General features: G+C 35.2%; 1 protein-coding gene across 8 annotated transcripts in view; it reads right to left on the reverse strand.

Annotated features, from left to right (window-relative positions):
- Positions 1 to 12,395, reverse strand: part of HMCN1 (hemicentin 1) — a 510,534-nt gene that overhangs the window by 116,370 nt on the left and 381,769 nt on the right. For all 8 annotated transcript variants that reach the window (XR_014247210.1, XM_082401086.1, XM_082401087.1 and 5 more), the window contains 5 exons: positions 7,505 to 7,664; positions 5,271 to 5,395; positions 4,859 to 5,042; positions 4,183 to 4,280; positions 3,010 to 3,288 (listed from right to left, as the gene is read on the reverse strand). Coding sequence is in view for 7 of the 8 variants with exons in the window: in XM_082401086.1 (XP_082257212.1) it covers positions 3,010 to 3,288; positions 4,183 to 4,280; positions 4,859 to 5,042; positions 5,271 to 5,395; positions 7,505 to 7,664 (846 nt within the window). In the remaining variant the exon portion in view is untranslated. The remainder of the gene's footprint in view (positions 1 to 3,009; positions 3,289 to 4,182; positions 4,281 to 4,858; positions 5,043 to 5,270; positions 5,396 to 7,504; positions 7,665 to 12,395) is intronic.

Below are 12,395 nucleotides of genomic sequence, written 5' to 3' on the forward strand. Positions count from 1 at the left end.
TCCACCACCAAGTCTTAATACTTCTACCTGCTAGTAGAAGAATAGTAGAACTAGTTCTAGAATACATCTTTTCCTCTCACCTGCATCACTAATCTGAGCTATAATACCGTTTACTTGGACTAATATCTCCTCCTTCCTGGCGGTAGCTGCCTACCCAATATCATTTACTTGTTTCTTTCTTATTAACAGACCTCAGTTTTGTTAGGGCTGTCAATGTGCTAAAAACTACATTTCCTAGCCTCTTTAGTAGATAGTAGATGGAGTGGCATGTGAAGATTCTGACCAATGAGATATATAAGTAGAGGTAGTTTTGTGGGGATTCTAAGAAAATCCTGAAAGGGGCAGTTCTTTGCCTTTCCTATTTTTTCTGCTCTGTTGTTGCCTATAGTGACGCTGGGGGTGAGCAGCCAATGCATGATCACGGTCTGACTATGATATAAAGGCCAAAGGCCAGGAGAACTGTTAAGATCTGAACTGCAGAACGAATGCAACTACTGCCCACCTCCAGACACCTCATTCAGTGAGAAAAACAAAAGTTCTTTAAGTCACCATGTTTAGACTCTCTGTTAATCACAGCCAGACACAATTCCTAATAACACACTGTCTCTCAGAACCCACTCCAAGCCGCTCTCCACTTTGCAATCAGAGTGGTCATTTCAAACTGCAACTCTGCTCATGGCATTCCACTTGTTAGAACTTTTAATGGTTTCCCATTGTTCCAAGACAAAACACAAAATGCTTAATGTGGTCAACAATCCCTTCATAGCCTGAACCCTGTCAACTCCCTTACCCACTAGCTTTATTTTGCATGATCTTCTCCCTTGTTTTTAGTATTTTACCCATAGTGGACTTTCAGAACCCCTAATACACCATGACACCTCCCACCAGGTGGATAGAATTAAGTTGAGATTAGTGGTTCACCAAATCAGGACACTTAAATTCACATTTCTATTGTAATATAGATCAGAGTGAAGTTTTTCCGGTTTTAATGGAATTAGCTTTCAACAGATGCTGAAATGCTAAAACTGCTCATTCTTCTGTTAAGCCAGTTTTCAAATCTGTTTTAAGAGCATATCCTTATAAACCCTGCGGGTGGGAAGGTTGTTCTTTGTACGTGACTCTAACAACATTGGTGTTATTTTTCTTTTTGTGTGTTCTACATCCAGAAAGGTACTGGGCCCTGATTCTGCTCCTGGGTTCTAGAATTCCTGCAGAAGTCTTCCTTCTCTTTTTCTCCACTGCCACACGCTACACCAGGCCCCTGTATTTTTAGGCCTGTGTGAGTTTAACAGACTCTCCGATTCATTCTTCACTCTGTCATCAGAGGGATTTTTTGGGAAGTGAAATCTGACTGTAACATATTCCTGCTTAAGCTTCTTCTACTGCCTTCGTAATGAGGCCCAAATTCTCTAACTGAGGCTCTTCACAGTATGGCTTCTGTCCAGGTGTATTTCCAGTCTTGTCTTCTACTCTTGCTGTTACACTCAGCTTCAGTAAGCACAGATAGACAACTCAAGGTTTATCATTTCTAGGTAAAAGATGTAGGCATCTCCTCACTCATCTCTACAGTCTTACTTTTTAAGGCTTAGATGTATCCTTGAAGAGACCTTCTTTGAACCTTCCCACAGAATTTAATTTTCGCCATATCATCCTCATCACACTCATAAGTAATTACTTTTTCAATATCTGTGTTCCCCGCCAGTGCAGGAACTTGAGGGCTGAGAACATATCCTTCCTATTCAGTGATGCAGTCAAGTACTTGTCATACCATATGTCACATAGTAGGTGTCCAATAATTATCTGTTACATGTTGACTAGAAATATGCCTGGCACATAATATATAGTCAATAATTAACAATTAATAGGTAATTAATGTACAAGATGTCATCTCTTGATATTCCTCATATTCTGTGAATTGCTATACGGGAATTTGTTATTCTATCCTTCCTTACAAACACATGCTTTCTTCTGCCTTTTGTCTCTAAATATTCTGGTGTACTGCCTCCACTACTACCTTTCATTCTATGGAATACTCATCTACACCACAGTATTTCTGTTTGTTTATTTAGATATTGTTCTGTCTCCTGCTACAGTTAAAACTCACTTTAATCCACCTGATAAGTACCTAGTTCCATTCAGTTCAAGCCAACAGATAAATATTATGTGTCAAATGCCATGCTAAGCCCTTTTTACAATAAGTAAAAAGGGTACTGATCATCACAGAGTTTAACTAAGGATGAAACAGACTTTTAAGGTTACACAAATAATTAAAATTGTAATAGGTACCACGAGAAAGATTATAGGATGTCCTGAAAACATTTGGCTAGACTCTTGCCAAAATTCTTATTTTTCCTTGTGGGGTGCATTTTGTTAGAAAAACTGTAAAGAGCCTGAGGTTTTACCTCAATCATCGTGAAAACAAAAAACTCCAAAAAATTATTGATTATTGAAATAATTCATTTCATTCATTTTCATTTCTCTTCCAAAGTCAAATTTTTTTACTTCAAGGAAAAGATATGTTTTCCCTTTATACTATTTATTTGCATGTAGAACACTGGAGTACCTATTTAAAATACTTATTTTAATGCACAAAAGAGTAAATAGAACTAGACTATTTGAAATGACCATTACAACTATAATCTACAGACTGGGTCATTTAAAGATTGTTTGGAATAACATAATAGTATAAATATCATGCTTTTCCATTAAATTACTAGCATCAGAAGTGATTTCAGTTCTCCGAAAAAGTTAAAAAGCTACTTATCAATTGGTTGTATGACACTGTCAATGAATAATGTTTTACAAGTGGGAGTGTTCATCCTTTTACACAGATAAGAAACACAATAATTTAACATGCTTCAGATACTAAAAGTAAACCTAGGTGAATTACAGAACAGAAATATGAAGTACAATGAAGTTTTTACAAATTTTGTCCTATAGCCAATGATTCTAAGAATTATACTTACTTATTGTCTTTATTATCACTTATTTTCCAATTATTTTACTTACCTAGGACCTTCAGGATAAAGTGTTTACTGACTTCTCCTGCTTCATTTGAGGCAATGCAGCTGTACCTCCCTGAATCTTCGGTTTCTGCTTTGATGAGCTGAAGGACCATTTCTTGAGAGCTTATTGACAGATGGGCATCAAGCCCCAGAGGCTGGCCATCTCTAAGCCAGGACATCCTGGGAGTTGGGGTTCCATCGGTAAAACATGTCATGGAGGTGGAACTACCCTTGACAATTGTGATTTCCTCTGTTCCCATCCCATTGTCCAGTTTTGGTGGTACTGTATAGAAAACAAAATAAAATTATATATCTATTATAATTTGAGATCAATTTAGATTAAAAAATTTAAATGGTTCAATTAGTTCTATAGTGTTTCTATGATCTATAAAAATATAGAATTTAAAATAGCATATAATTAGTTGATGACTTTACTATAAAATCATGTGTTATGTAGGCTAATTTTTAACCTTCCAAAATATTAGCAATAAGACCTCAATACTGTTTCCTTGTAGAACATACAAACTAAATGTGTTTTAAAATTTGGCCATTTTTTAACATCTTAGGTTTTTCCTTTTAAATTGTTATAATGTATATTATTACAGAAGTATACTTCCAGCTACTTTATGTGGAATAAATAAAATAATAATAAGTTCCAGAGTAAATTGTATATAATCCAACATAAATCATTTGTAGGCTATAGTAAATAGTTACTTAACTGTTCTGAGAAATTCTTGGGGATTGTGAACTCTGGTCTAGCAAATCTTAATAATTCAGAAATTGAATGTTTTGAGTTCTATCTCTACCTAACATACACACAGAGATGTTTAGTATATATGCGCACATCCCTTCATACTTTAAATACTCTCAGTGAGACACTAACATTATTAGAAAACAGTCTTAACTTCCTCTTTGTATGAAAAGACTGGTCTTGTGTCTGGATTGAAATACTATTTTTAAAAATTTAGATTTCATTGAATGCAAAATTCCAGGTTAGAAAAGTATGTTGACAGACAGTATGCTCCAATGTATATGGACCCCTTGGGAGAGCAGGCATTCTAGAAACCCTAGTTAAGATCCTATTTTACCACTCCTTCCTGATACGTCAATATTTAAATTAAGGCTGTTGTTTAATATTGGACACAGTATAGTACTAGGATTGTTTCTGGTGACATACCAAAAACTTGAAGACTGTAATGTTTATTATCCACCCCGGCTCTGTTGGAGGCCACACAAGTATACACAGCAGCGTCAGACACCTGAGCTCTCACAATCCTGAAAAACAGTTTGAGCCAACGCTTCGTAATTTGATCCCATTCAACGTATACAAATACAACATTTGTGATAATACAAAGATTAAAGAAGGTGATTTATTTTGGGAAATTTTAGTTATAAAGCTTATAACCATCCATCACAAAACATAGATGCCTCCAGTGCCATTTATTCGATAGAGCCACTGAAAATATAACACAATATGAGAGGTGAATACTTTTCAAATATATATTAATAGAGAATGATGAAAATCATGAAAATCACATGATTGTAGTAAGCATCTTCCTATCATTTTGCCATATAAAGTTTTAGCTATACTAGTAGTCCTTGAAAAAATATATGATACATATATGTCTATGAAAGACCTATTTTATACAAACTTACTAAAACATGAGCATTTAAATAAGAATAATAAACCATGCCAGACTTATATTTGCTATCCCCCCTCTTCTAAAAAAATACTGAAAGGGAAACAAAAGTAAAAGCTTAGGGAAAGACATTTTAAAAACATTATTTAGATGAAGTTAAAGTTTACAATCACAGTAACTTTGTCTAGCAAATCATATACAATGAAAGCTGACCTGACAACTTGTCCTCCAGACAGCAACCGGACATGGGAGGAGAGAGGCAGAGGAAGTCCATTCTTTAGCCAGTTTATCTGTGGTGGAGGCATCCCTGTGGCTCTGCATTCAATATTTATTGAAGTATCCACCAAAGCCATTAGTTTCTCTCCTTCTTCTTTATTACCCCTAATTGCAGGTGGAACTATGTCATGTAGAAAATGAGAGAGAAGGGGGTGGGGTGGGGTGTGTATTACCAGTTCCAATCATTTCAACTACATTTACCCATATTTCTGCCTTGTATCCCAAAAGGAAACAACAAGGACATCGCATTTTAGAACTAAATGCTTCAGACACCTACTGCGGGACCTTCATTTCTTCTGATCGATTCCTAAGGCAGCATAGTCAAAAGAGGGTGAAATTTCGTATTTACCATAGACGTTCAAGTTAAAAATTCGGTCTTCTTCTCCAGCAGGATTAGTAGCAACACACGTGTATTTCCCCATGTCAGATGGGAGGGCTTCGTAAATGTTTAATGTGCTGCCATCTGCAGTCACCCTATAGAAAAGATTATATCAGAGGCACTGAGATGATATATATGGAGCTATTTCTGGAAAACTCATTCCAGATTATTAGATTCTTTAAAAAAAGTCACCCTAAAATGCATCTTCATCTTGGATATAATAGTTCAAATCTTTTCCACTAAGTACATGGAAGCCTGTTAAAGTCAGAGCTAGTGAAACTGGTAGAGATTTCAGGCAACCAGCTAAACTGCCACAGTAATGGATCTCATATATCCCCTGCCTTCTTATGAGAAAAAAGGAAGTGAACAAAATCAGGTTAGGAACTTTTCTACCCAAATCATGGGCAAAGACATGTTTTTCTCAGAGATTGAATGTTTTGTCCTTAGTTATCAATATAAGCCTGGAATTAAATGAAAATTATAAAAACTCTGGTATAAAAATTGAAGAATGTTATAGTAAAAAATTAAAGTGAAAAATCTAGCTATAAACAACTTACTAATACTCTTAATGAGAAGGTGCAGGATAGGATAATTTATTTAAACACTGACAACAACTTAGTATTTATGTATGAGTATAGTTTGCAGAAATTTTTCTACAAATTGCTAAAGCTTTTCCTTTGATTTACATAATAGTGAATACTAACTATACAACTAGGTTATAATGATATCTAAATTAAGATTATTGCATTATTGATTCTCTTCACACACCATTAATTATCAAATAAAACTTCCTGTGTTTTACAAAGAGATTAAATTGCTATCTACAGTCATTCTTACAATAGTGATTTTATTAGATTCTCCCACTGTCAAAAGTAAATACTCCATTTCTACTATATCATGTTATTAAATATAATTATTGAGAATTACAATTTTATTATCTGGGTCTATTTTATTTTTTCTTTTTCAAAATATGAATTTTAAAATTCCATGAGTTTAACCATATGAATAAACAAAAAGCAAGTTGCCATGACCAAAGGAAAGTAGTAAGTTGACTTTGGAAAAATTACTGTATTTGACTGACAAATTGGCCCATTTACAAACCTACACATATTGTGGAGCTGGGAACAAATAATAAAGTGGATATAAGAATAAGTATATTTGGGATCTTAATGTGCGAGGAGAAGTAATAGATCCTAAATTCCTCGGTACAAATATTATCTTATAGATCTTGAGGTCCCACCAACTATCTAGTACTTGGTTTAGAATAGGGTTGATATCAGCTGATTTAATAAATAACTAAATATTTAACTATTCAGAAATGTCCACACCAGAGAATTGAAACTCAAAATGTACCTCTAAACTAAAACATTATTTGGCAATTTACCTAATCTTGTAAAGGGGACAAATGTGTAAATTTTAACGTAAAACGATTTCAAAGAAAATAACATTTATTTTTCTTTAAATTATGTATATTCAATTCATTGATTAGAAAATATACTGCAAACCCTTAAATTTAAAATACTGGTTCAAAATGATAAAGTTTGCAATACACTTAATTAATGCCTTCTGAGGTATATATAATTCTTTGAGTAATTATAATTATTCTGGTATGTGTATATTATGGGGCTTTGTGATGAAATAATATAGTGGAGTGTAGAATTCTGCAGTGTCCTTCAAAAGGCATTTGTTGTTGAAAGTAGCAGGAATCCCTTACCACATTATCATTCCATCTCTATGTGGTTTGTGGTGTGAAGTGTCAGCTGAAAACGGGATTTGGACAAATCACTATAGGAGATGAAGAGGTTATTATGATGATAGTATCTTTTCTCAAAATGAGCCAAGCACTATGGCATGTCTGGTGGTTTGGTGATTTCAGGACACAAAATCATATCTAAGAGATGACTGATGAATCTTTTGTAGGATGAAATTGGTTTGATGTTAGCAAGAAAGAAGAATGAATTATTTTATGATGTGGACTTTGGTATAAATGTTCTGAAATTAGAGGAATAAAATCTACAACAGTTAACTAACACTTGCAGGAATGAACATGTGAGATTTTATAACACAGAGTTGATAAATAAGGAACACATACACACACAGACAAATACTTTTGAGTGATTCTCCAAGGAGAATATCTGTGTCCAACTCTCTAAAACTGTAGAACACATTACAATTAATGATGCAAAAATTCTTTTCACACATACCGAATTCTTTCTGTTTCACTGTTAGTTATGGGCTTTCCATCTCTAAGCCACTGAATAAGTGGGGTAGGAATGCCATTTGCATTGCAGACCAGCTCAACATTTTCCCCAAGAAGGACACTGACTTCACTTGGAATCTCAGCACCAGCAACATTGGGAGGAACTTTGGAGAAATAATTGACTTTCATTAACAAGGCACAAGAATATAAATTCTAATGAATGCAACAGAATCATAGAAAAATATGCCATTTTTATTTCATATTCTTTCTAGATTGTGGTTCAAGATCAAACTCTTGTTATTGCCATAAATTATTTTTAAATGAGGAATAGGTAGAGGAATCACTTCAATATTCCTGTTATATTGTAAGTTGGTATAATTATTTGCTCATGGTGGTTGGTGACATATCTACCTCATGGGCACCCCTCCTGGCCAAACGGAATCACTCTTAGAGTAAATCCTCAATAGATAGCTCAGAATTAATACAGTTCAGGAGAATCTGTTTTATAAAACTTTGGCATAAACATCTAAGAAAAGTATCTAAGTTGGTTAATTCTTTCTCTATTTAAATATTATTTATTCTGAACAATAGATAGGTTTATTATTGGTTTCAAGATTTAATCATTTCTGTTCCCTTTTTCTAGCCATCTTTGTTTTTCACCTTAATGATTCATTTAAGAAATAGTGTGTACTTAAAAGCTTTTGCACAGAAAAGGAAACCATAAACAAGATGAAAAGACAACCCTCAGAATAAGAGAAAATATTTGCGAACAAAGCAACTGACAAAGGATTAATCTCCAAAATACACAAACAGCTCAGGCAGTTCAATATCAAAAAAAACAAAACAAAACAATCCAATCAAAAAATGGGCGGAAGATCTAAACAGACATCTCTCCAAAGAAGACATACAGAGGGCCAACAAACACATGAAAAGATGCTCAACATCACTAATTATTAGAGAAATGCAAATCAAAACTACAGTGACGTATTACCTCACACCAGTCAGAATGGCCATCATTAAAAAATCTACAACTTTGTTACAGAGCAGAAAGTAGCACACCATTGTACAGCAATTATACTCCAATAAAGATGTTTAAAAAAAGAAATCTACAAACAATAAATGCTGAAAAGGGCATGGAGAAAAGGGAACCCCCTTGCACTGTTGGTGGAAATGTAAATTGGTGCAGCCACTATGGAGAACAGTATGGAGGTTCCTTAAAAAACTAAAAATAGAACTACCATATGACCCAGCAATCCCACTACTGGGCATATACCCAGAGAAAACCATAATTCAAAAAGACGTTCAGGGCTTCCCTGGTGGTGCAGTGGTTGAGAATCCGCCTGCCAATGCAGGGGACACGGGTTCGAGCCCTGGTCTGGGAAGATCCCACATGCCGCGGAGCAACTGGGCCCATGAGCCACAACTACTGAGCCTGCACGTCCGGAGCACGTGCTCTGCAACAAGAGAGGCCGCAATAGTGAGAGGCCTGTGCACCGCGATGAAGAGTGGCCCCTGCTTGCTGCAACTAGAGAAAGCCCTCACACAGAAATGAAGACCCAACACAGCCAAAAATAAATAAATAAATAAATTTATTAAAAAAAAAATAAAAAATAAGACACGCACCCCAGCGTTCATTGCAGCCCTCTTTACAATAGCCAGGACATGGAAGCAACCTAAATGTCCATCAACAGAGGAATGGATAAAGAAGATGTGGCACATATATACAATGGAATACTACTCAGCCACGAAAAGGAATGAAAGTGGGTCATTTATAGAGACGTGGATGGACCTAGAGACTATCATACAGAGTGAAGTAAGTCAGAAAGAGAAAAACAAATATTGTATATTAACGCATATATGTGGAATCTAGAAAAATGGTATAGATTATCTTACTTGCAACGCAGACATAGAGACACAGACATAGAGAATGTATGGACACCAAGGGGGGCAAGAGGGGGGGTGGGATGAATTGGGAGATTGGGATTGACATATATAAACTACTGATACTATGTATAAAATAGATAACTAATGAGAACCTACTGTATAGCTCAGGGAACTCTACTCAGTGCTCTGTGGTGACCTAAATGGGAAGGAAATCCAAAAAAGAGGGGATATTTGTATACGTATAGCTGATTTACTTTACTGTACAGTAGAAACTAACACAGTACTGTAAAGCAACTATACTCCAATAAAAATTAATTAAAAAAAAAGAAATAACATGTACATACAACTCAACAACAAAAAAACAAGCAACCCAATTGAAAAATGGGCAGAAGACCTAAACAGACATTTCTCCAAAGAAGACATACAGATGGCCAACAGGCATATGAACCAGATATTCAACATCACTAATTATTAGAGAAATGCAAATCAAAACTACAATGAGGTATCACCTCACACCAGTCAGAATGGCCATCATCAAAAAGTCTACAAATAACAAATGCTAGAGAGGGTGTGGAGAAAAGGGAACCCTCCTACACTGTTGGTGGAAATGTAAATTGGTGAAGCCACTATGGAGAACAGTATGGAGGTTCCTCAGAAAACTAAAAATAGAATTACCATATGATCCAGAAATCCCACTACTGGGCATATATCTAGACAAAACTATAATTCAGAAAGATACATGCAGGACTTCCCTGGTGGCGCAGTGGTTAAGAATCTGTCTGCCAATGCCGGGGACACGGGTTCGATTCCTGGTCTGGGAAGATCCCACATGCCGCAGAGCACCTAAGCCCGTGCGCCACAACTACTGAGCCTGCGCTCTAGAGCCCGCTAGCCATGACTGTTGAGCTTGTGCGCCACAACCACTGAGCCTGCGTGCTGCAACTATTGAAGTCCACACGCCTAGAGCCCATGCTCTGCAACAAGAGAAGCCACTGCAATGAGAAGCCTGAGCACCACAACGAAGAGTAGCCCATGCTCATCACAAGTTGAGAAAGCCCGCGTGCAGCAATGAAGACCCAATGCAACCAAAAATTTAAAAAAAAAAAATTATATTAAAAAAAAAGATACATGCACCCCTATGTTCATAGCAGCACAATTCACAATAGCCAAGACATGGAAACAACCTAAAGAAGATGTGGTACATATATACAATGGAATACTGCTCAGCCATAAAAAAGAATGAAATAATGCCATTTGCAGCAACATGGATGCAACCAGAGATTATCATACTAAGTGAAGTAAGTCAGAAAGACAAATACCATATGATATCACTTATATGTGGAATCTAAAATATGACACAAATGAACCTATCTATGAAACAGAAACAGAATCACAGACATAGAGAACAGACTGGTGGTTGCCAAGGAGGAGGGGGTTGGGGGAGGGATGGAGTGGCATGCTGGGGTTAGCAGATGTAAGCTTTTATATGTATTATAGAATGGATAAACAACAAGGTCCTACTGTATAGCACAGACAACTATATTCAATATCCTATGATAAACCATAATGGAAAAGAATATTTAAAAAAAATGAATGTATATAGATGTATACCTGAATCACTTTGCTGTAGAGCAGAAATTAACACAACATTGTAAATCAACTATACTTCAACAAAAAGAAATATTGATTTAAAAAAAAGAAATAATGTGTAATAAAAATATTGACAGTAGTATAAGACAGAAACACATTTTAATTCTTTCTAAATAATTATAGTGGTGTGCTGGAGGCAGCTCACACCAGAGCCAATTTTGCACATCTTTCCTACTCCATGTTCGGTGCCATCATATTCGTACCTTGAAATGGGCCACTGTGGGAATACTTACACCATAGAAACTGACAAATGATTGGTTACAAATCAAGACCTTTTTGTCTGCAGAGTCAACTGTTAAACATTTACCAGCACATTGCTATATAATATCTCCAAATCTCATTTTAGTCGTCCAGAAGATGATAATAATTATATCAAATTTGTACAATTTAGAAGTTGAATCAAGAATGTAAATGAGACATCCTATAACAAGTATATAATATAGGAAAAGCACAGACTAGGCCCTATGTGTATATACAATTTCTAGTCCTAAGACATAATAGCATATATAAAAAGTCTGGCAAAATGTTTGGTCACACCACATACCGCATGATTGGCATCTCTTATTATTAGTGCATTAAACATAATTAAACATGCAATTTCTGACACTGAATCTCTGAATAGCAGTTTTTCCCTTTTTACTTCTGAAATCTTAAAGCATCACTAATAGGAGAAACCACTGTTACTCATCAACATCTTAATTTTTCTTTAATTTCAGTTTTTAGGTGGTGGCTTTTAATTAATCTTATTGTGATCACTTTGCAATATATACATATATCAAGTCATTATGTTGCACACCTTAAACTAATACAGTGTTATACGTCAATTATATCTCAATAAAACTGGAAAAAAATTTCAATTTTCTGGAGTTAGCTTTAACAGAGCTTGCAACGGGTAGATAATACATATTCACAATTGCATTTATAACTGATGAGAAATTCTTTTCAGTAACTATAATAAAATTGGCAAAAGCAAGCATTGCAACTTAGTTTCAAGTTAGACTTCCATTTCAATTTAAGCATTAGGCCAAAAGTAATACCCCAAAGGTTTGCTGAAAATCAAAAGGATGCAAGTTCTCCCTGCAGTGCTCAATTCTATGCTGGAACATAGTAGATGTTAATTAAATATTTCTTGGATGAATCAATGCTCCTTATTCCAAAATAGTATAAGATTCATGATTATTTAAGCTCACCTAATCCTTGGCCAGCAATTAGAACATATTTAATCTCTTCATGAGATAAATCTTACTTATCTATATAAATAGGAAGAGACCTATAGGCTTAGCATCAAAATAAGTTATTCCAGTTTTAAATAAACAAGTAATTCAATAGAATATATACTATAGGAAGGTAAACATTTCAGG

This window comes from Balaenoptera borealis (assembly GCF_965194805.1).
Source record: "Balaenoptera borealis genome assembly, chromosome: 1".
NCBI lineage: Eukaryota > Metazoa > Chordata > Mammalia > Artiodactyla > Balaenopteridae > Balaenoptera > Balaenoptera borealis.